Below are 26,131 nucleotides of genomic sequence, written 5' to 3' on the forward strand. Positions count from 1 at the left end.
ATCAAGTGCTGAAATCTGCATATGTTCACATGCCCAAAGTGTTATAAACTAGAGGTGTTAAATATACCTTATTACAACAATGGGAAATTATGACTGAGTGAGATCTACCTGTACCTTCACCAGCTAACCAAAGATATATTGAACTGTTTAAAGAGGACCTATTTTTCTTAAAATACAAGAGAAGATGCCAACCAAAAATGGCTGCCATAAGTCACCTGATGTCTGGAATTGTAAGTTGACCTTTTCTGGAAAGTTACTATATAGATTGCACTACTGACATGCTGCTCATGGAATTCCACACATGGGGGTGTCAAATTTCACTTCAAAAGGGACTCTTGAAAAGAAGGCATTAAAAAGGCAAAGTGCTGGACTTTAATCAACTGTAATTCTGTCAAGACAATGAACTGCTAACCAGCCCGATACCCAACAGATACTCAAAGCATCCTTTGGAGGACAAAATAACCTCATCTCCTGTTGGTTTCTACTATCTCGAAATGTGTCAAAAATTTCTGAGATGAAAGATCAAAAATGCAATTACTTGTGCGACAACAACAACTACAAGACATGTTAGTTGAATTCTTTCTTGGAATATACAGACAGGAGATTTATGAACTGTTTTTTCTAAGCCAGAAATGGAGAGAGAAACCAAAGTTATTGGAAACACTGCTGAAGGGAGCAGTAAGGAATCTCTCTCTCTGTGAAGCTAAAATTAAATCCAGCAAGGTTCAGTTACTTGAACTTCAATGCAACTCCAAGGCTAAAGGAAGCCAGCTAAGTCAAACTGCCACAATGTTCAAAAATCCTACGCTTCAACGACAAGCAAAGGACTTAACCCTATAGTCAATTAACTTTTGTTTTTGGACTCTAACTTTTCTTCTGAGGTCTATGTGTATGTGTTGTTGTGGCTTTTATTATTTTTTCCCAGGTTTAGCAACTAATAAACTTACTCTTTCTTTGACTCAAGAAAACCTGGTTTTAGAGGCTCCTCATTGAAAAGTAAATACATTTGGACTGGAAAAGGCATCTACGAAGAAAAGACATCTTTCAACTTTTGTTGCTACCAACTGAGGGGGATGAATAAAGGGAAGCCAGTTCACTCCCCCTCATCCGGTCGTAACAACCTTTTAAATGTACCTTGTGGTAGCTCTCCCCACATTCTAACCATTCTTTGAGTAAAGAAGTCTCCCCAGAATTCCCGATTGGATTTATTAATGACTCTCCTTTATTCATGATTTAAACTCGCTCTGCACCCCTCCATAATTCTGCCAAATCTCAGCTTTTCCCCTCTGCAGAGCTGCCAAGCCTCAGCAACTCTACAGTAGAACAATCTCTCAGTTGTGTTAAACCCCAAAACTGATAGAAGTGGCTTCAGCAGGAAAGTGAAAGGAGCAGCAGGAGAAAACAGTGAGGAGAGGAAAGCAACATTGTCCATTGGGACAATTTTAGGGACTTGGAAATGGAGATGCAACCAAGCAAGTAAACAACGCCATCACTTACCTTGGAGGACTCTTAGCAAAGCTTAATCATAGTGGACAGTGTAACCGAGGTAACTGCGATAAAAGTGCAACTTCACAGGGAGTATGCACAGATTAAATAGTTTTTACTTTATATCAGCAGCTTTCATGTGAGATTGCTCATGGGGGTGTTTCAGATACTCTGTTGAGCCCCTCCCCCTTGACCATATACACCATGCTTTTGGCAAATTTTGTTGTGCCATTCACAGTTAAGTTTAAGAAGTTATAATCTTGTCTCATTTCATTGATCTTGCTATTTATTTAGTTTGCTATAGATATTAATAAGTTAATATATACTTGTCTAGTATAAATCATTAAGGTTATGCCATTGTACCTCACCCTGTTAGATGGAACAAACCCTAAATCTCAATCAAGTAGCCTCAAATGATTGCACAGATCTGAGTGCTAGGGCTTTCAGACCTTTATTACCAATAAATTGGGTAATTGAGATGTGAGTAAACTGCAGAAAAGGGCTGGCTGGAGAACCATGTTAAACCTGAAAAGGTAAAAAAAATTATCTTTCAAAAAAAAATGAAAATGGCATGTCGACCTGTGAAATGCAACTGAGAAACGTAACAGTGGCACCTACAGTCGAAGCCTAAAATGCGTGACATTAAAAATTGTAACTGCTAAACAATGCCATATATTTTAATATTTGTGTCACGTTGTCAGTGTTAATAGAAATCAAACGTGATTGGATAAAATGACATACAGAAAGTGCACAACATATGCAAGGTTTAACATATCATAGTTAAAATTTATCTTTCTCTCTGTTTTATAGCTATCACCTTCCTTCCATACTGCTCTACTTCAGTTGCCCTAAACTACTGAGGCAATTCTCCCCCCAACTTTATTAAAGAACTTACCTGTCTTGATTGAGTTTTCACACAATCCAGCAACAGCAGTTTATGGAGGATGAGCTGGGCCGCCTTCACTTTGCTTGAGGCAAGATGTTTCATGACAAGCACAATATTTAACATGTCATTTTACACATCAAAACTCACCCGCATTATTAGCCCAGTCCAAGATTGAAACTCCAACCTATAGTAGGATATTAATTAAACACTACCTTTGTGAATAGGATAATTGTGGAACTGTTTCCTCAAAAGGCAGTGGAAGCAGAATCTTTGAATATTTAAAGGCAGAGGTAGATAGATTCTTGATAAACAAAGGGGCAAAAGGTTAGCAGGGATAGGTAGGAATGTGGAGATGAGGTTACAATCAGATCAGCCATGATCTTATATCAACATATGAATTAGGAGGAGTAGATCACTCGGCCCCTCAAGCCTGCTCTGCCATTCAATAAGGTCATGGCTGATCTGATTGTAAACACCGCTCTACATACCAACCTACCCCAATAACCTATTACCCCCTGTTTATCAAGAATCTATCTAGCTCTGCCTTGAAAACATTCAAAGACCCTGCTTCCACCGCCTTTTGAGGAAGATAGTTCCAAAGACTCATGACCCTCGGGGAAAAACATTTCTCTCACCTGTCTTAAATGGGCGACTCCTTACTTTTAAACCGTGACTCCTAGTTCCAGATTCTCCCACAAGATGAAAATTCGTCGCCACATCCATCCTGTCAAGACCCCTCAGGATATTAAAGGTTTCAATCAAGTCGCCTCTTACTCTTCTAAGCTTCGGTATGTACAAGCCTAGCCTGTTCAACCTTCCCTCATAAGACTACCCGCCCATTCCTGGTATCAGTTTAGTAAACCTTCTCTGAACTGCTTCAAACGCATTTACATCCTTCCTTAAATAAGGAGACCAATACTGTACACAGTACTCCAGATGTGGTCTCACCAGTGCCCTGCATAACTGAAGCGTGATCTCCTATTTTTGTCATAAATTCCCCTCATAATAAATAATAACATTCTATTAGCTTTCTGAATTACTTGCTATACCTGCATACTAGCCTTTTGTGATTCATGCACTAAGACACCCAGGTCCCTCTAAACCTCAGAGCAATGCAATCTATCACCATTTAGATAATAGGCTTCTTTTTTATTCTTCCTGCCAAAATGAAAAATTTCACATTTGCCCACATTACACTCCATTTGCCAGATCTTTGCCCATTCACTTAACCTATCTATGTCACTTTGCTGAATGGCAGAGCAGATTCAAGGGGCCAAATGGCCTATCCTGTTCCTAATTCCGTATGCTCGTATGTCTCTCAAGTAACTGATGACATAACACACATTTTATTAAAGGCAAAGTCTCTACCACTCTACAACAGAAAACAGGTAGTTATAAAGCTCCCTACCATCTCTTTGCTGCTCCAAATCCCTGTTTCGAGCTTGAATATCTGCCAGCTGTCGACCATGCACCTCTGCTATTTCTCGCATCCGTTCCTGGTGTTCCCAGTCCCTCTGGATTCGGGGGTTTATCTCGTGCTGTTCAACAATGATGATTTTAAACTTAGTGTTACAAGTATTGATACAATTTTAAGAAGTGATTTTCAGAGGTGAGCCCAACTGGCTTTGAAAATCAATAATGTATTTTTTCTTAGATTCATACTATCATGATTTGTTACACACAATTTTCAAGGCCATTTTCTCCTGGGTGGCTCTTTACACTCAAGTATAAAGTTGTAAGTGCACCATAGATATTAATTCTCTAATGTTAGATAAACCACTCACTGCTTCAGAATCATCCAGTAGATCGGAGGTTGTCAAATTTGGGGGGTATGGGGATGAAAGGGGCGTTCAACACCACCCCTGAAACCTCCTAAAGACATCAAAGACAGAGCAAGAGGAGGAGCCTGGCCAAGGAGAGCCATTAATACAGAGACCCCGATAAGTGCTTTAAAAGTCTTCATTTATTTAAATTTGAGCTTAATCGAAAAAAAATTAATTTCAAATTCAAAGAAAAATTTACATCAATACGGCATTTGATAGTACGATCTGAGTACAGCATGGGGTCTTTAAATTCCTGCTGATTTCTAGGAACAGAGAACCAAAAAGCTCCTTCTGACGTGCAGTAATTGGTTACTTTGCACCAAAAGCAGCTGTGATAGGTTCAAGTTTCACTTCTTTAGAAAACAGTGGGAATTCACATATTTGCTATTGTTTCACACTGCTGGCTAAGGATATTTTCACCATAACTATTTCTGAAGAGGGAGTACAAATCTGGGGACTCAGCAAAAAAATAAATACAGGGAGATCTGCTGTACGTCAAAAATAATCCCAAGGTTCTTTCTTCACCAGCAACTGGCTCATCAAACACCCCCTGTTCCCTCCACCCTCACCTCAAATAGCTGCAAGGGAAGTTTGCCTTTTTTGTCATGAAGATGAAGACTATTTACATTGATTCTCCCGTCTTCTTGATTATCAAGTCAACTCCCCAACTCCCCTTTCTGCTCCCCTTGCCCTAGCCCTCATCCTGTGTCTTTCTTTAGTTTCTCTACTTCCCTTCATGCCTTCTCCAAACTCATCTCGTTCATGAGAAACCCCCCTTGACTCCATTTTCACTAAACTGCTGAGTGCTCAACTTCCCTTCCTAGCCTCAAGCTAGCTGATATTGGTTTCCTAGCTCTGCTTCATCTCTGCTCGAGTTGTGACATCTTTTCAGAACTCTTTCCTCAAAATGCCTCCCACATGCCTCCCTTGACTGACTTTGCTAAGTATTGCACCTTTGACAACATCCCTTTCTTCTCCAAGGTCCTTGAATGTATTTTATGGTATTGAGTCCACCTTTCCCTCAACTGCCAGTCTGAATCTCTGTAATCCGGTTTCTGCGTTCAGTGGTGGAAGTGTCCTGATTTCAGCATGATGGTGAAGAGAATGAGATTTATGACAGGATTTCTGCTTGTGGTGGTAGTGGTGAGGTGGTGGTGGGGTGGGGGAGAATGGAAGTTGTTGCCGATTTCTATTCAGCTTAGGGCACGTGTTTTTGCCTCTTGCCAGCTCATTTATCACTCAATTTTGCTGCTTTTGCCAAAATTCTTTCATAAATCTTCTGTTGTTCAGCTACTGGGATATCTAAACTTGTTTCAGTGACTGACTTTATAAGATGTGATATCAATTGGCCAGCTTTATTTCACCAATAAGGATTTTAATTATTTTACTGCACAATGCTTTGATTTTTTTCCAATTGACTGGTTACTGAGAGGTCCCAACAGGCAATTTTTAATTGAATGTTAACATAAGGATTACTGAGTGTGTTGCTTGGCATGTCATATCATACTAGCTGATGACCCATTGTAATGGATTTGTCACTTGGCATTACATTTATTTGTGCGGAACTCTTGGAATCCTCACTCACGTTTTCAAGATTTACTATACACATTTAGAAAATGTCTTACATTCATCATCAAAGTTATGAGTTTTTCTTAAAAAAACAATTGAAGAAAATACCATACCTTGTTGTTACCTAAAGTTCAGGCCTAGCTATTTGTCGTGGTGAACAGGGAAAGACTATTTCCTTTGGCTGTGAGCAGTTATTAATTCAAAATTATCTCAAAGAGAATAAATAAAATGATAAGTGCAACTTCTTAATGCAGAGATCTGTTAGACTTAACACATGGAGCAAATTATGTAAATACCATTGCATTTTTAATGGATAAGTGGATAAATATTTCAAGCGGAGGAAGATACATGGACATGGGATTGAAAGAACTGCAGTGGGATTAGTTTTGGATTGTTCCAAGAGCCAGCAATGGGACAAATTCTCTCTTCCTTGGGGAAAACTTCTATGGTTCATGTTATGCACATGCAAACACAAGAAAAATGCAGTCTCTTTGGAGGCAGTGTTTTAACTGCAGGCAAAAAGAAATGCTAGTTAAAATCGCAACTATATAATTGTGGTAATGTACATTTACTAAGTAACTAACCAGTTAAATCATAAACTTTCACATACCCCTACTTGCCAGGATTTATATGTGGGCAGGTTTTCTTCAATCGACATCCTCAGTTCGTGAAACTAAAAGTACATAAAAATAAGCAAGGAATTTATTCCTTCCCGACATAGCTACCACCTGCCTAACAGAGATCAGCTAATTCAGCACAAAATAACAATTAAGCCTGTCTTTCCTTCTTTGCTAGATTAAGCTATGCAATGAATAAACTCACAGTGATCAAGGGAACGAGCGTGGTGATAGTATGTTTTAATTCTGGATGAAGTTTAAGCTTCTGTATCTTTTGGTCGTATTGTTGACTGATCCAGTTGAAAAGGATTGTTTGGAATTACACTGATCCAGTATTTTATAAGAAATTACCATACAAAAAATGATTTTCTGCAGGGGTTTCAATAGTAATGCACCCCCCCACACTTTTGGGGCAATGACTCCCCCCTAAACTTCTCCCTATGTGAAACCAACGTCTACACCACGAAGTTCCAAGGTGCTATTTGCCATGCCATCAAAGCATGTCTCATTCACTCTCATATAAAATTCCAATAGATTAAAGCATGCTGCATTCATTACCATTTAATGGAATTTCAAAATACTGAGCTATAAATTCTCAGCGCATAGAATTTAAATTTAACATCTTGGGTTCCACTAAGTCCACTTGTGAAAAATTCCTCAATTTAAGTACAAAACTTAAAAATTTGCACATGAGTCCATGAAATATTGCCATACCGTGTCAGATTTCACTTGTGAACAGTAGCAAACTGTAATCATGAAATCATTTTGGTATTCATTTACTTCTATTAAAGAGTTGAGTACAAAAATTTGCATGATACCTATTTTATTTACATTTAGCAAGGGGAGGCAGTAGCATTGTGGTAATTTCACCAGACTAGTCATCCAGAGGCCCTCGCCAATGCTCTGGGAACATGAGTTCAAATCCCACCATCAGCTGGTGGAATTTAAAATCAGTCAATAAATCTGGAATTAAAAAGCTAATCTCAATAATAGTGGCCATGAAACCATTGTCACTAAAGGAAATCTGCCATTCTTACCCAGTTAGGCCTGCTCAAAATGAATGTATGCAGTGAATACTAATTGTATTATAATTGTATTGAAACGCTTCAGAGTGCAACATGATGTATGTTGATAACTCCAATACCATTGTCTGCTTTGACCATATTGAAATGATTGTAATATTCATTGATTGTATTGATGCACCTTGGGATCCATGTGTAAAAGTTGAATCTGAATGTACTTTTGAGATGGCGATTTTGAAATGTTTTGGAATGTTCTTCCAGATATTTTATGAATAAAGTATATTTTTCAAAAAAAAAACATGTTACCAGACACACAACAATGTGGTTGACTCTGAAATAGCCCAGTAAACCACTCAGTTGTATCAAACTGCAGCTGTATCAAACTGCTACAAAGCCTACAAAAAGGAATGAAACTGGACGGACCACCCGACATCGACCTAAGCACAAGAAACAACAACAGTAAACCCAGCCCTGTCAACCCTGCAAAGTCCTCCTTACTAACATCTGAGGGCATATGCCAAAATTGGGAGAGTTGTCCCACAGACTAGTCAAGTAACAGCCTAACGTAGTCATACTCACGGAATCATACCTAATAGACAATCGTCATTGCCATCCACGGTATACGGTCGGGAGGGAGTTGCCCTGGGAGTTCTCAACATCGACTCCAAAACCCATGAAGTCTCATGACATCAGGTCAAACATGGGTAAGAAAACCTCCCACTGATTACAACCAACCATCCCCCTCAGCTGATGAATCAGTGCTCCTCCATGTTGAACAGCACTTGGAGGAAGCACCAAGGGTGCTAAGAGCACAGAATGTATTCTGGGTGGGGGGGGGGGGCTTTAATTTTCATCACCAAGAGTGGCTCGGTAGCACCACTACTGGCTGAGCTGGCCAAATCCTAAAGGGCATGGCTGCTAGGCTGGGTCCGTGGCAAGTGGTGAGGGAACCAACAAGAGGGGAAAACCTTTTTAACTTCATCCTTAATCTATCTGACACAGATGCATTTGTCCTTGACAGTATTGGTAGGAGTGTTCACCGCACAGTCCTTGTGGAGGCGAAGTCCCACCTTCACATTGAAGATACCCTTCATCGTGTAGTGCAGCACGGCCATTGTGCTAAATGGGAAAGATTTCAAACAGATCAAGCAACTCAAAACTGGGGATCCATAAGGTGCTGTGGATCAGCAGCAGCAGAATTGTGTACAACCACAATCTGTAAATTTGTGGCCCAGCATATCCCCCACTCTACCATTACCATCAAACCAGGGGATCAGCCCTGGTTCAATGAAGAGCGCGGGATGGCTTGCCAGGAGCAGCACCAGGCATATCTAAAAATGGGGTGTCAACCTGGTGAGGCTACAACATAGGACTACTTGCATGCCAAACAATGAAAGCATCATGTGACAGACAGAGCTAAGTGATCCCATAACCAACAGATCAGCTCTGCAGTCCTGCCACATCCAGTCGTGAATGATAGTGGACAATTAAACAACTAACTGGTAGAAGAGGTGCCACAACATCCCCATCCTCAATGATGGGGGAGCCCAGGACATCAATGCAAAAGGCAAGGCTTAAGCATTTTCAACAATCTTCAGCCAGAAGTGCCGAGTGGATGATCCATCTCGGCCTCCTCCTGAGGTCACAGCATCACAGTTGCCAGACTTCAGCCAATTCTATTCACTCCACATAATATCAAGAAACAGCTGAAGGCACAGGATACTGCCAAGGCTATGGGCCCTGACAATCTTCCAGCAATGGTACTGAAAACTTGGGCTCCAGAACTAGCTGCACCCTTATCCAAGCTGTTCCAGCACAACTACAACACTGGCATCTATCCGGCAATGTGGAAAATTGCCAGGTATGTCCTGTATGTAAAAAGGTCAAATCCAACCTGGCCAATTACCACCCCACCAGTCTGCCCTTGATCATCAGCAAAGTAATGGAAGCAGTCATCGGCAGTACTATCAAACAGCACTTAGCCAGAAATAACCTGCTCACTGACGCTCAGTTCGGGTTCCATCAGAGCCACTCAGCTTCTGACCTCACTACAGCCTTTGTCCAAGCATCGACCAAAGCACTGAACTCCAGAGGTGAAGTGAGAATGACTGCCCTTGATATCAGGGCAGCATTTGACCGAGTGTGGCATCAAGGAGTCCTAGCAAAACTGGAGTCAATGGGAATCAGATGGAGAACTCTCTTCTAGTTGGAGTCATACCTAGCACAAAGGAAAATGGTTGTGGTTGTTGGAGGTCAATCATCTCAGTTCAAGGACACCACTGCAGGAGTTCTTCAGGGTAGTGTCCTAAGCCCAACCATCTTCACTGCTTCATCAATTACCTTCCTTCCATCATAAGGTCAGAAGTGAGTATGTTCGCTGATGATTGCAAAATGTTTAGCACCATTCGCAGCTCCTCAGATACCAAAGCAGTCGCGCCCCTACGCAGCAAGTCCTGGACAACATTCAGGCTTGGGCTGATAAGAGGCAAGTAACATTCATGCCATACAAGTGCCAGGAAATACTATTGGTCTCCTTAGTAAAGAGAAGACATAAATTTGTTAAAAGCAGTTCAGAGAAGGTTTACCAGGCTAATACCAGGAATGGGTGGGTTGTCTTATGAGGAAAGGTTGGACAGATTAGGCTTGTATCCACGAGTTTAGAAGAATAAGAGGCAACTTGATTCAAACCTTAAAGATCCTGAAAGGTCTTGACAGAGTGGTTATGGAGAGGATGTTTCCCCTTGTGGGAGAATCTAAACCTAGGGGTCACAGTTTAAAAATAAGGGGTCACTCATTTGAGAGAGAGATGAGGAGAATTTTTTTTGGAACTCTCCTCAAAGGCGATGAAAGCAGGGTCTTTGAATATTTTTTAAGGCAGAGCTAGATAGATTCCTGATTAACAAGGGGGTGAAAGATTATCAAGGTTAAGCAGGAGGTTACAATCAGATCAGCCATGATCTTATTGAATGATGGAGCATGCTTGAAGGATGGAGTGGCCTGCACCTGCTCCTAGTTCATATCTCAAACAAGAGAGAATCCAACTATTTCCCCTTGACATTCAATGACATTACCATTGCTGATTCCCCCACCATCACCACCTTGTTGAGCGGGGGCGGTGGGGGGAGCGGGTGGTGGTGGTCACCATTGACCAGAGGCAGCCATATAAATACTGTGGTTACAAGTGTAGGTCAGCAGCTGGGAATTCTGCAGCGGGTAACTCACCCCGACTCCCCAAAACCTGTCCACCATCTGCAAGTTACTAATCATGGAATACTCTCCGCTGGACAAGTGGAGCTCCATCAACATTCAAGAAGCTCATTCAGGACAAAAAGGCCCATTTTATTGACACCCCATCCTCAAACCTACCTCAAACATCCATTCCCTCCACCTCTGATGCATAGTGGCAGCAGTGTGTACCATCTACAAGATGCATTGCAGCAACTCATATTCGACAACACATTCCAAACTTGTGACCTCTACGATCTAGAAGAACACCACCACCTGCAAGTTTCCCTCTTAGTGACACACTAACCTGACTTGAAACTAGATTGCCGTTCTTTCTCTGTCACTGGGTCAAAATCCCTTTCTAACAACACTGCGGGTGTACCTATACCACAGGGGCTACTGCGGTTCAGGAAGGTGGATCACCACCACCACCAACTCAAGGGCAATTTGGGATGGACAATAAATGCTGCCCTGGCCAGTGGCGCCCACATCCTGTGAACGAATAAAAAAAGGGTGGCATCAAAAGGCATCGATTTGTAGTTCTCACAGAAAAACATACACGGTTATACAATGCAATCTCTAGAATACCAACTGAAATCCTTAAACATCACGTACTAAATATGGAATTTGAATTACTCACCAAAAGACAATGTCCCTGGTGATTTCCTATTTATCCTAGGCTGGCACTGGATGAATAATTATAGATGCATTAAGTGCATAATTAAATAATAAAATAATCTCCAGGTTCAGGTAATTCTTTTCTCTGCCACTCTCTTGGACCAATTGGTGGTGGTACCTTTTGTTGCCTAAGTTCTGAAATTTCCCTCCTAAAACTCTCCACCTTCTTCCTCTCCATCATCAGCTTTAAGTTTTTAGCTGCCCCTCAATATACCACTATCTTTGGCTCAGCATTGATTTTAGTTTGATTGCCCTTTTGTTACCATCATTTTTTCTATATAAATAGAAGTTGCTATTATTGTTACAAATACAGGTTTATAAGATTATGATGTTTTCAGACTGTATCTTTAAATTTAAGATAAATGAAGCGGATGATGTGACCTGTTCTGAAGTTTTCCTGACAGTAAACCTGGGTAGTTTGATTGTTAGATCAAAGAAAGGTTTAGATTGTTTATTAGATAGGTGCAAGATACTTATGCTTGGAGACAATAGCAACAGTCTCCAAGTTTACAATGAGTGGACTCCTGCGTCTCCCAAAGTGCCAGAAAGGTGTTGAAGGTATAGGGCTATAAACAGTTGTGCTGTAAACTGTCTATTTACTTGTAAGATGAAAGGTAGTTGGACTTTCAAGGAGCTAATTAGCATTTCTATCTAGATATAAGGCTATTGTGTTTCACATGGGGAAAGAGGGCAGAGGAAGCCATTTTTGAGATCAGGTTACAGGCTTCCCTACAAATCAATGAATATGACAGACAGCAGTTCTGTGTGGTCAGCGGAGAGAAGATGCTGCTTGACTTTGCGAGCTACCACAACCGGATGTGGGCGGGAAATGATCTCTAATCGAAGAGATGCATCCTGCCAGCCATATGAGGATTCCAGGAGTTTCATCCTGGCAGGGCCGGGGGTGGGGGGGGGAGGGCGGGGAAAGAATCATCATCAAAACTAGCTTTACTGCTGGCGGTGGATTTAAGAAACTCTCCAAAAGCTGGGGAAAGTACGTGGAGATGGCCATTCACAGTTACTGGGAAACTGGAAGCAACTGTGGAATGTTAGCTATAAAGCCTGTATTTCTGTGGCAAGTGCAGTATGTGATGGGTATCAAAAGGGGCCATTCCTGCCTGTTGTTTAAAGTATAAGTAGCGTACAAAAAAAATATTCAGTCAATCATGCTTTTTGTCATTTGTTACATTAAAAGTTTTAAAAAGTGAAATCTTGCTGTGTCACTCTTTCAGCTAGGAAATAAAGTTCAAACTTGTATTTTTAAAAAAGGTTATTGGTCTCATCAGAGGTCATAACATTATTATTGCTGTAATACCATAAACCACAACAGTGACGACTTTCATCACCTATACCCCTGAGAATGCATTATCTTTTCCAATTTACTTAGAAGATTTCAACACCACCATTTCTGATGATGAAATAATACAAGTGAATTGACTGAAGTTGTACAACTCTAATAACCTTAAAGAAACTTGAAGGAATTGCTCAGACAGATGTCTTAAGAGTAAGACATACACTTGAAATTACAAGAATGGGATAATTTACTGCTCAATTGCTATATTTTCCACTAATTTTTTTCCAATGTTACTGGTGGACGTTTTGTTGTGAACAGATGTATTAGTAACAAAAATGCAAGTTAAAATAGCACATTGAAACCCCATCAGACCACAAGAAGAAATGATCTCTCACAGCACAGCAAAAGAAAATACAACAGGCTATTTCCTTCTGGTTGCAGTAACAACATAAATTAAGAGAAGAGAAAGGCCACTCATTAGGTGCACTGGTGGATTAGAATGCTGCAGGTTCATCCACATAACCCATCAAAACAAAGACTTATTGATCAACTATACTGCTCCGGAAATGTGCTAACTGGAAGAAAGTCGGAGGAGACAGTCCTGTTTGCTATTTGAATTTCACAAGACCAGGCTTCAAAATTATTAATGAAGTGACCAAAGTGGTGAAGTGATATAGGAGCATACCTTCCAGGTTGTGTAAACATACCACTAATCTCCATAGTGCAGACTGCTTCAGTACATGCAATTATTTAATCACATTTCACCCATCATCCATTAATATATTGTTCCCTGTTTATTCATATTAAATGCCTTACCTCATCAGTTAACCTTTGATAGGCATGGCTGTCACGCAAACGGATTTCGGGTTGCTGTCCCCTCAAGAGATTCCATTCTCTTGCATTAAGTGAATTGATGTAAAGGCGCTTCTCTTCCTCTTGTTGCTGTTGGAACGTTTCCCTCTTATTTTTCTTGTCCTGGATATGAAGCATCCATATCAGAAAACAAATTATATGTTCCCTGTTTGTTGGTCAGAATACTCACCAAATGAACAAATCATCCACTGTTAATCTGCAGCAGTGGATTATTGTACTTCAGTATTTAGCATATATCAATACAAGTGATCTGTAGAGAATATTTTTAAGCATACTGCTTTGCAGGAAATGTAAATATACTTTAATCTGGGAGAATCTGGATAAGTATATGGATTCTCAACCAGCTAGTAAGAGATTATAATCCAACACCAAATGAGGGTTCAAAACATTTTACCATATGTATCAGGGAGACAATGGCGTAGTGGTATTATTACTGGACTAGTAATCTAGAGACCTGGGGTAATGCTCTGGGGACCTGGGTTCAAATCCCACCAGCACAGATGGTGAAATTTAAATTCAATAAAAATATCCAATGACGACCGTGAAACTATTGTTGTGAAAACCCATCTGGTTCACTAATACCCTTTAGGGAAGGAAACTTGAGCAATGTAGTTGACTCTGAAATGCAATGCCCTAGCAAACCACTCAGTTCTCAAGAGCAATTAGGGATGGGCAATAAATGCCAGTGACACAGGATCCCATGAATAAAAAAACTATATCCATGAGAAACTATCTGAAGTGACCTCAAATTTACCTAGGAAGAAAGGCAAAAACTGAGGTTATCACTCTTTGGAATAATACCCATGATACACATAAGACCAGAAAAAATCTCAGTAAGTAAACTTTCTGCATTTCCATCACCTACACAAATTTTGAAAATTTTACAGGCTTTAGAAAAGATTTACAAAGGATGAGAGACTTCAGTCACATGGATAGTTTGGTGAAGCTGGAGCTGTCCTCCTCAGAAAAATTGAGAGGAGATTTGATAGAGGTGTTCAAAATCATGAGGTCTGGACAGAGTAGATGGGGCAGAAATGGTTCCCATTGGTGGAAAGGTCGATTTCACCGATTTAAGATGATTAGCAAAAGAACCAGAGACCACACGATGAAAAACCTTTGTTCAGCAAGTGATTAGAATCTGGAATATGCTGCCTGAATGTGGTTTTTAAATGGTAATTGGATAAAGAGAAAAATAATTTGCAGGGCTATGGGGGAAAGGCAGCTGAGCATCTCAACAAAGAACTGGCAGGAACACAACATGCCAAATGGCCCTGTAACTATTCTATGATTCTAAATTGACAGAACTACAACTGTTCATATAGCTCCAAACCCTGAGCTGATTAAGTAGATTAGAGTTGAGTGAGTGTCCTTGAGTGTCCTGTCTTCCATTCTTAATTAGCACTTTTCTTAGACAATATCACCACCTTCAACACTGCTTTGATCCTTTTGTCTGTGACATCTTTTGATTATCTGCTCCTATCACTGCTTGCTTATCTCCACAATCACCACACCCTCCACTTCTCTCTCCCCCCGCCCCCCCCCACCTTAAACCAGCTTATATTTCACCTTTCTCCTAACTATGCTTCAGTTCTGCCGAAGGGTCGTGAAGACTCGAAACGTTAACTGATTTCTTCTCCACCGATGCTGCCAGACCTGCTGAGTTTTTCCAGGTAATTCTGTTTTTGTTTTGGATTTCCAGCATCCGCAGTAGCTTTTAGCTTTTTGTTTTTATCTCTGTGTTTAATTGACTGCCACCTCTCTTCAAGAAATGCCCTCTCTGAAGAAGTATGGTTCTGTTCTCCGACAGGATTTCTGCCTGTCTCTTCTGCCCTGCTCACCTTCATTGCTTTCCATTTCTCTCCTGGTGTTTGACAAGGTGTTTACTAAAACCCGCTTTCACAGCCATATCTCCTTTCTCAGTGACTGTCTCCGTCTCCGACTCACCCCACGTGGATTTCAACTGAAATTCCATCCCTCTTGTTTCGAACCCACCCAGGATTACAGGTACCTCCGGGACATAAAACGTTTCTCGGACTGCTGTTCCCATCGCATTCTGAGATCCACACTCAGTGCCATACGCCGCCATATGAACACACTCGACCTCTCCCTCCAGCAGCACCGCCGCACCCTTTTTCAAAGCTGTGCGTGCCCCCAGTTTCATTTTATTCTTCGCCTCATCCGTCGCCTCAACAAGAAACTTTTTCTCTTTCTCTCAAGTGCTAAGGAACGCAAGCTCCAACAACTCATGGACACCAACACCCATCTGGGACCCTCCACCCCGCTTGTCCCTCCGTCCCCACCCCATCTTCCAATCCCAGCCCCAGCCGCGTATTCACTATACCCCCTGACCTTCCCCTCTCCGATGCTGAACGTTCAGTGCTCAGCAAAGGACTTAGTTTCATACCCTTATGCCCTCATCTCAATGAATTTCGGGCTCGGCATGATGCTGAACTCTTCTTCCGCCGTCTTCGTCTCCGTGCTCACTTCTTTGGGCAGGAGTCCTCTCCCCGTTCAACGGATCCTTTTACCCACCTCCAATATTCTCCCTCCACCTGGACCCCTCCCTCTGGATTCTTACCTTCTCTTGATCTTTTCATTGAGAACTGTCGGCGTGACATTAGCCGTCTCAATTTCTCTGCTCCTCTCACCCATTCTAACCTGTCTTTCTCTGAACTCACTGCACTCCGTTCTCTCAGGTCCAACCCCAACATTGTCATCAAACCCGCTGACAAGGGTGGTACTGTTGTTGTCTGGCGCATTGACCTCTACCTCGGGGAAGCTGAGCATCAACTCGCAGACACTTCCTCCTACCTCTCCCTGGACCATGACCCCACCACAGAACATCAAGCCATTGTTTCCAGGACAGTCACTGACCTCATCTCCTCTGGAGATCTTCCTCCCACAGCTTCCAACTTGATAGTCGCCCAACCTCGGACGGGCCACTTCTACAACCTACCCAAAATCCACAAACAGAACTGTCCTGGCAGACCGATCGTGTCAGCCTGTTCCTGCCCCACGGAACTCATTTCTCGTTATCTTGACTCCCTTCTCTCTCCCCTTGTCCAGTCCCTTCCCACCTACATCCGTGATTCCTCTGACACCTTACGTCACATCAACAATTTCCAGTTCCCTGGCCCCAACCGCTTCCTCTTCACCATGGATGTCCAATCCCTCTACACCTCCATCCCCCACCAGGATGGTCTGAGGGCCCTTAGCTTCTTCCTTGAACAGAGGCCCCAACAATCCCCATCCACCACTACTCTCCTCCGTCTGGCTGAACTTGTTCTCACACTGAACAATTTCTCCTTTAACTCCTCTCACTTCCTCCAAATAAAAGGTGTGGCTATTTGTACCCGCATGGGCCCCAGCTATGCCTGTCTCTTTATGGGGTATGTGGAACATTCCTTGTTCCAGTCCTACTCCGGCCCCCTCCCACAACTCTTTCTCCAGTACATCGATGATTACTTCGGTGCTGCTTCATGCTCTCGTCGGGACCTGGAAAAATTTATTAATTTTGCTTCCAATCTCCACCCCTCCATCATTTTCACATGGTCCATCTCTGACACTTCTCTTCCCTTCCTTGACCTCTCTGTCTCAATTTCTGATGATAGACTGTCCACCAATATCCATTACAAGCCTACCGACTCCCACAGCTACCTCGACTACAGCTCCTCACACCCCGCTTCCTGTAAGGACTTCATCCCATTCTCTCAGTTCCTTCGCCTCCGTCGCATCTGTTCTGATGACGCTACCTTCAAAAACAGCTCCTCTGACATGTCCTCCTTCTTCCTTAAGCGAGGTTTTCCACCCACGGTCGTTGACAGGGCCCTCAACCGTGTCCGGCCCATATCCCGCGCATCCTCCCTCACGCCGTCTCCTCCTTCCCAGAAACATGATAGGGTCCCCCTTGTCCTCACTTATCACCCCACCAGCCTCCGCATTCAAAGGATCATCCTCCGCCATTTCCGCCAACTCCAGCATGATGCCACCACCAAACACATCTTCCCTTCACCCCCCCTGACGGCATTCCGTAGGGATCGTTCCCTCCGGGACACCCTGGTCCACTCCTCCATCACCCCCTACTCCTCAACCCCCACCTATGGCACCTCCCCATGCCCACGCAGAAGATGCAACACCTGCCCCTTCACTTCCTCTCTCCTCACCGTCCAAGGGCCCAAACACTCCTTTCAAGTGAAGCAGCATTTCACTTGCATTTCCCCTAACTTAGTCTGCTGCATTCGTTGCTCCCAATGCGGTCTCCTCTACATTGGAGAGACCAAACGCAAACTGGGCGACGGTTTTGCAGAACACCTGCGGTCTGTCCGCAAGAAAGACCCAAACCTCCCTGTCGCTTGCCATTTTAACACTCCACCCTGTTCTCTTGCCCACATGTCTGTCCTTGGCTTGCTGCATTGTTCCAGTGAAGCCCAACGCAAACTGGAGGAACAGCACCTCATCTTCCGACTAGGCACTTTACAGCCTTCCGGGCTGAATATTGAATTCAACAACTTTAGATCTTAAACTCCCCCTCCCCCCATCCCCACCCCGTCTCTCCCCCTCCCTTTTTTTTCAATAATTTATATAGATTCTTCTTTTCCCACCTATTTCCATTATTTTTAAATATAAAACTAAAACTTTGTTAGTCTTTCCACCCCACCCCCACTAGAGCTGTACCTTGAGTGTCCTGTCTTCCATTCTTAATTAGCACTTTTCTTAGACAATATCACCACCTTCAACACCTCTTTGATCCTTTTGTCTGTGACATCTTTTGATTATCTGCTCCTATCACTGCTTGCTTATCTCCACAATCACCACACCCTCCACTTCTCTCTCCCCCCGCCCCCCCCACCTTAAACCAGCTTATATTTCACCTTTCTCCTAACTATGCTTCAGTTCTGCCGAAGGGTCGTGAAGACTCGAAACGTTAACTGATTTCTTCTCCACCGATGCTGCCAGACCTGCTGAGTTTTTCCAGGTAATTCTGTTTTTGTGTTGAAGTAGATTAGAGTTGGCTTTGGAAAGATTGGGAAAGTGTGCCCAATCTAAGCAAGTGCCTTTCAATGAAGTGGCGAGTGAGATAGTTGATGTGTTGGTTTTAATTTTCCCAAATTCCCTAGATTCAGGGGAGGTTCCATGAGATTGGAAATAGCAAATGTAACTCCTTTATTCAAAAAGGGATGGAGACAGAATGCAGGAAACTACAGGCCAGTTAGCTGAACATCTGTCATAGGGAAAATGTTAGAAGCTATTATTAAAGACGTGATAGCAGGGCATGTAGATAGTCAAAACAATCAGGCAGAGTCAACACGGTTTTGAGAGGGAAATCATGTTTGATCAATTTATTGGAATTCTTTGAAGCAGTAACATGTGCTGTGGACAATGGGAACTGGCGGATGTACTGTACTTAGGTTTTCAGAAGGCATTTGATAAGGTGTCACAAAGGTTATTGTGGGAAACAAAAACTCATGGTGTAGGGGGTAACATATTGACATGGATAGAAGATAGGTGAGCTAATAGGAAACAGAGTATGCATAAATGGGTCTTTTTGTGGTTGGCAAGATGTAATGAGTGATGTGCCACAGGGATCAGTGCTGGGACCTCAACTGCTTATAATTTATATAAATTACTTGGATGATGGACGGAAGGTACAGTTGCTAAATTTGCTGATGACAAAGATAGGTAGGAAAGCAAATTGTGAAGAGGACATAGGGAGGCTACAAAAAATATATAGATAAGTTAAGTTAGTGGGCAAAGATCTGGCAAATGGAGTATACTGTGGGCAAATGTGAAATCGTCCATTTTGGCAGGAGGAATAAAAAAGAAGCATATTAACTAAATGGTGAAGATTGCATAGCTCTAAGATTCAGAGGGATCTGGGTGTCCAAGTGCATGAATCATAAAAGGCTAGTATGCAGGCATGGCAAGTAATCAGAAAAGCTAATAGAACGTTATTGTTTATTGCTTGGGCAGTTGAATATATAAGTAGGGAGGTTATGCTTCAGTTGCACAGGGCATGGTGAGACCACATTTAGAGTTCTGTGTATAGTACTGGTCTCCTTATTTAAGGATGTAAGTGCGTTAGAAGCAGTTCAGAGTTTTACTAGACTAATACCAGAAATGGGCGGGTAGTCTTCTGAGGATAGTTTGGACAGGCTAGACTTGCATCCACTGGAGTTTAGAAGAGTGAGTGGTGACTTGATTGAAGCGTATAAGATACTGAGGGGTCTTGACAAGGTGGATGTGGAGAGGATATTTTCTCTTCTGGGAGAATCTAGAACTAGGGGTCACTGTTTAAAAATAAGGGGTCACCCATTTAATACAGTGATGAGAAGAAGCTTTTTCTCTCAGAAGATAATGAGTCATTGGCACTCCCTTCCTCAAAGGAAGTGGAAGCAGAGTTAAGGCAGAGGAATATAGGTTCTTGGTAAATAAGGGGTGAAAGCTTATCAGAGGTAGGCAGGAGGTTACAATCAGATCAGCCATGATCTTACTGAATGACAGAGCGGGCTCGAGGGGCTGAGTGGCCTACTCCTAATTTGTGTGCTCATAATGAAAATTAGTTTGTAGTTATGTACATAGCTGTACACATTGCATGTATACATGAATATTTGCAAGGTTAAATGTGACACAAAGGAAGACAAAGTTGGGGGTGATCAGTGGCTACTCTTTAAAAAGCAAGAACTCTCAACTGGAGGTATGCAGCCCCTAGCAGTCCATCAAATCAGACTCAAAACTCCTGAGCAAAACATGTCCAACCAGGGAACCCAGAAATGCTGACTGGTCAAGTGAAAATCAATCACCAAAGCAAGGCAACTGGTGCACCTGCAGATGGCAGCTTAACCCTGTGGTTTTAAAGGGCCTGTCTTGATAGGTTTTGGAGACTACCATCAGTCATTCTGGTATCTAACCTGGTTAGTTGCAGGGTCATTGGGTGCCCCTTCACACCAGATAGCCCAAATGGCACACCCAAGATGGCATGGCTTTATCAGTTGGAAAGTGGTCTTCCACTGTATTGTTATCATACTGCCCAGCAAAGGGGTAAATACACAGGTTTGACATTTCCCTTCCCAGCTCACCAATCCCTTTCACCTGCCATTGACCTGGAAGAAATCCAAAGTTTCGACTCAAAGTTATTAATGAAACAGTGTTGGCACCGCTGGCCTGGCTGCGGAGTTGCTGTTTCACCACCTTCTCTTATGCTATTATGGCCAGTGCAGCCAAATAGTATGCAGGAGCACTTTCCAATGAGCTATTCCTGGAGGAAATTAGACTCAGACGTCTGGAGCAAAACTGCATCATACAAATCAGGAGAAATGCACATTGGGGAAATCATTTACCAAGTTAATTCCACGCCCTCGTGGCAGCACTTTGTTTTCCCCAGAAGAAACTTGATTAATCATTTCTCACTCTGGGCTTCCCTGAAAATTATTTTCAGCTTTGGTTAATTATTTTCCTCCTTTTACTAATTTCTGCATGCTTTGGCTTATCATTTTCCTGTTTTTTGTGGAGGTGGGGGATCATGTTAGATCCCCAGGAAACCAAGTATAGTCGTCCCCATTTCAAAAATCAAAATTATATTGCCAAGACTTTCAGCATTCAGGTGAGGACTCCAAACTTGTCCTGAAGATGCTCGGTCTGCTGGTACATTTTGTCTAACCAAACATATCTGCGTCAACCACGTGCCACCTCTTATAATGATGCCTTTGTAAAGAAAAGGGAGGAGGCGGCACCACCAGAAGCCCATCTCAGAAAGTTTGCTGCTGGGTCATGATCCAGGTCCAGATTCTGGCCAAAGATGAGGTGGGAATGTGCCAGAACTTTTTATTTTTGAATTTCAAGATGTACTGAAGCTTTTTTCATTGGAGGTCATCAGCATCCAAATCTAGGAAAATACCTATTTCCACAACACATTGGTAACTGACTGAAGACTGGATTCAGCCATTGAGTATGTGTGTCTTCTGAATGGGCAAGACCCTGTGTGACTGGTTTCCAATAGCAAAACACAAAATATTTTCTGCCAGGTAGGAGACATTCTCACTTACTTATTTTTAACCACATAGGAAGCCTCTTTGCCCTTTATTTCCTTCCAAACATTAATCAAACTGAAAAATTGGAACTGTATACCAACTCCTATAAATCAATTGCTGACCTGAAGAAAGGCAAAGACAGGTCACTTTCTGGCTCAGTTTAATGGTGAAATGTTGCAGGAAGACAACCTAAGAGCTGGGAAATCACCTAGAAAATGAGAGGTCATGTAGGCTGGATGGGAAGGTGGTTTAGACTTATAGTTTAGAAGAACTTATTGCATCACAGCAATTAGGACAGCGGAGTAAAACAAGCGGATGAAATTAAAAATCAACTGTTCTAATTAGGATTCTTAATGTGTATTTCAATTTATTTTCACAATAGATTTAGTGGATATTTATTCCAAAAAGTCCAATGAATCAATGTTGTTGTGACAATCCCAATGGTTTTGCACTCTGACTGCAAACTTTTGCCCACTTCCCACCTTGGCGACCATTCAGTCAACAGAAATTTCAGGATTAAAATTAAATATCACAGAAGATATTGATATTTCATTGTGTTTACAAAGTTAACGGACAGAAGTCGGCGATAGGTTTCCATTATGATAAAAACAAAAAGCTAAAAGCTACTGCGGATGCTGGAAATCCAAAACAAAATAAAAACAGAATTACCTGGAAAAACTCAGCAAGTCTGGCAGCATCGGCGGAGAAGAAATCAGTCAACGTTTCGAGCCCTCAGTTCTGCTGAAGGGCCATGAGGGCTCGAAACGTTGACTGATTTCTTCTCCGCCGATGCTGCCAGACTTGCTGAGTTTTTCCAGGTAATTCTGTTTCCATTATGACTTTGAAAAGTTTACAAAAGCATATCTCTCATTTATAAATCGGTCAACCATGTTATCACTTCGGCAGATTTCAAAAAAAAACAAAATGTTAATCACTTAGCAACATGTTTTTATTCCAAAATGTCAAGAGAAAATCAGATTCCAAACAAAACACCTGTTGCAATTCAATTTTTCCATGGTTAGAATTACCAATTATAGTTGAATTTTATTCTCTCAAATCAACCCCTTTTTTTTTTCATTCATTCATGGGATGTGGGCATCACTGGCTAGGCCAGCATTTATTGACCGTCCCTAATTGCTCTTGAGAAGGTGGTGGTGAGCTGCTTTCCTGAACTGCTGCAGTCCATGTGGTGCAGCTACACTCACGTTGCTGTTATGCAGGGGGGTGGGAGAGGTTCCAGGATTTTGACCAAACGACACTGAAGGAACAGCGATATATTTCCAAGTCAGGATGGTGAGTGACTTGGAGGGGAACTTCCAGGTGGTGGTGTTCCCATGCGTCTGCTGACCTTGTCCTTCCAAGTGGTAGTAGTCGTGGTTTGGAAGGTGCAATCTAAGGAGCCTTGGTAAATTCCTGCAGTGCATCCCGTAGATGGTACACACTGCTGCCACTGTGCATTGGCGTGGAGGGATTGAATGTTTGTGGATGGGGTGCTAATCAAGCGGGTTGCCTTGTCCTGGATGGTGGGGGATTCAGCAATGGTAATGCCAATGAATGTCAGGGGGTGATGGCTAGATTCTCTCTTGTTGGAGATGGCCATTGCCTGGCACTTGTGTGGCGTGAATATTACTTGCCACATGTCAACCCAAGTCTGGGTGTTGTCCAGGTCTTGCTGCATTTGGACATGGACTGCTTCAGTATCTGAGCTGTCACAAATGGTGAACATTGTGCAATCATCAGTGAACTTCCCCACTTCTAACTTTATGATGGAAGGGAAGTCATTGATGAAGCAGCTGAAGATGGTTGGGCCTAGGACGGTATCCTGAGGAATTCTTGCAGTGATGTCCTGGGACTGAGATGATTGACCTCCAACAATCACAACCATCTTCCCTTATGCTGGATATGACTCCAACTAGTGCAGTTTTCTTCTCTGACTTCAGTTTTGCTCAGGCTCCTCATTGCCACACTGTCAAATGCTGTCTTGATGTCAGGGCAGCCACCCTCACCTCACCTTTGGAACTCAGCTCTTTCGTTCATGTAATGAGTCAGGAACTGAGTGGCCCTGGTAGGACCCAAACCGAGTGGTGAGCAGGTTATGGCTGAGTAAGTACTGCTTGGTAACACTATCGACTACCCCTAGTGATGATCAAGAGTAGACTGATGGACATTAATTGACCAGGTTGAAATTGTCCTGCTTTTTGTGGACAGTTCATACCTGGGCAATTTTCCACATTGCTGGGTAGATGCCAGTGTTGTAGCTAAATTGATTCAGTTTGGCTAGGGGCACGGCTAGTTCTGGAGCACAAGCCTTCATTGTCAGGCTGTTGTCAGGGCCCATAGCTCTTGCAGTATCCAGTGCCTTCTTGATATCACATGGAGTGAATCGAATTGGCTTAAGACTGGCACCTGGTATGCTGAGGACTCAGGAAGAGGACAAGGATCACCCACTCAGCACTTCTAGCTGATGATGGTTGCAAATGCTTCAGCTTTGGCTTTTGCACTAATGTGCTGGGCTCCCCTATCATTGAGAATGGGGATATTTGTGGTACCACCTCCTCATTAGTTGTTTAATTGTCCACCACCATTCACGCCTGGATGTGGTAGGAGCACAGTGCTTAGATCTGATCCGTTGGGAGTGAAATTGCTTAGCTCTATCACATGCTACTTCAGCTATTTGCAAGTAGTCCTGTGTTGTAGCTTCACCAGATTGGCACCTCATTTTTAGGTATGCCTGGTGCTGATCCTGGCATGTCCTCCTGTACTCTTCAATGAACCGGGGTTGATGGTAATGATAAGAGTGGGAGATATGCCAGGTCATGAGGTTGGGAATTGTGGTCCATTACAATTCTGCTGCTGCCAGTGGCTCGCAGCACCTCATGGTTGCCCAGTTGCTGTGTCTGTTCAAAATCTATCCTATTTAGCATAGTGGTAGTGCCACACAACACGATGGAAGATATCCTTAATGTGAAGATGGAACTTCGTCTCCACACAAGCCGATTCCACTCCTATCAATACTGTCATGGACAGATGTTATCTGCAACAGGTTGATTAATGAGGATGAGGTCAAGTAAGTTTTTCCCTCTTGTTGGTTCACTCACCACCTGCTGCAGACCCAGTCTAGTAGCTATGTCCACTCAGCCAGCTTGGTCAGAAATGGTGCTACCCAGCCATTTTTGGAAATGGACATTGAAGTCCCCCAAGAGTACATTCTGTGCTCTTGCCACCCTCAGTGCTTCTTCCAATTGGTCTTCAATATGGAAGAGTACTGATTCATCAGCTGAGAGCAGGTAGTAAGTGATAATCAGCAATTGGTTTCCTTGTCCATGTTTGACGTGATGCCTTGACAATTCTTGGGGTCCAGGGCGTCCAATGTTGAGAACACCCAGGCAACTCCATCCCAACTTCATACCACTCTATTGCCACCCCTGGTGGGTCTGGAGGACATACCCAGGGATGGGGTTGGTGGTGCCTCAGAACATTGTCTGTAAGGTATGATTGTAAGGCTGTTGCTGGACTAGTCTGTAGGACAGCTCTCCCAATGTTGGCACAAACCCTGATATTAGCAAGGAGAGCTTTGTGGGATGACAGGGCTTTGTCTATGTTGTTCCCTGTGCCCAAGTTGATGCTGTGTGGTGCATCCGGTTTCATACCTTTTTAAATTTTGTAGCAGTTAAATACAACTGAATGGCTTGCTAGGGCATTTAAGAGTGAACCACATTGCTGTGGGTCTTGGGTCACATGTAGGCCAAACCAGGTAAGGATAGCAGATTTCCTTCCCTAAGTGGCATTAAACTTGATGGGTTTTTACGACAATGGTTTCATGGTCACCATTACTGAGACTAGCTTTTAATGCTAGATTTATTAATTGAATTCAAATTCCACCAGCTACCAACCATGGTGGTATTTAAACTTGTGTCCAGAGAGCATTAGCGTGGGCCTCTAGATTATCAGCCCAGAAACATGACCACTATGCAAGAGCCTCCCCATCTGTGGTCAACTTAGGTTTTTCTTTCTGCAAGACTCGATGAAGGTGGAACCAATGCCCTTCCTCATTTTATATAACTTATAATCGTGTGCCTGTTACCAGGAGCTCCATCTGTAGTTACAGACCTCTCTGCTCACAGTACAGTGCTTTGCAAAACAGATTAGCAAGCGGAAGGTAATTGACAGATCTGTAAGACAGCAGACGTACGCTAGATAGTGTACAGGAAGTCAATGTGCAAGGAGAAATTGAAAACCAGCAGCTCACAGGCAAGGTTTGGAGGATGCACAAAATTCCAAAATCATTTGAAAACAGGAGTGTAAAATTTGTAAACCAGCCTGCGTAAGCCATCGATGAAAACCCTAGATATGTAGCATAAATATATAGACATATATTGTCCTTACCACATGATCTGGAGCACTTGCTTCTTTTGGCTCATTTATTCTCCACCTGTTAATTCCATTTCCAGCATTTTTAGGCAGACAGTCTCTCAGCTCTGGATTTAACAAGGAAGGATCTCCAACATAACTGCCAATGCAGAACTTGTCCTTGTGTTTTTCTAGTAACGCTAGAGATCTGAAGTTCATGTTACAATTGTGACAATGGAAATTTCCAAAATCCATACTTCTGAAGTCATCGAAGTAATCCAT

At 42.6% G+C, this 26,131-nt stretch overlaps 1 protein-coding gene across 1 annotated transcript in view; it reads right to left on the reverse strand.

The window, feature by feature from the left end:
- The window catches only part of ccdc17 (coiled-coil domain containing 17), a 73,119-nt gene extending 46,988 nt beyond the window's left edge, over positions 1 to 26,131 (reverse strand). Inside the window, exons 1-3 of the mRNA XM_078561907.1 lie at positions 25,886 to 26,131; positions 13,416 to 13,574; positions 3,780 to 3,909 (exon numbers count right to left, since the gene is read on the reverse strand). Coding sequence (XP_078418033.1) covers positions 3,780 to 3,909; positions 13,416 to 13,574; positions 25,886 to 26,131 — 535 coding nt within the window. The remainder of the gene's footprint in view (positions 1 to 3,779; positions 3,910 to 13,415; positions 13,575 to 25,885) is intronic.

Source organism: Cetorhinus maximus, chromosome 17, assembly GCF_964194155.1.
Source record: "Cetorhinus maximus chromosome 17, sCetMax3.hap1.1, whole genome shotgun sequence".
NCBI lineage: Eukaryota > Metazoa > Chordata > Chondrichthyes > Lamniformes > Cetorhinidae > Cetorhinus > Cetorhinus maximus.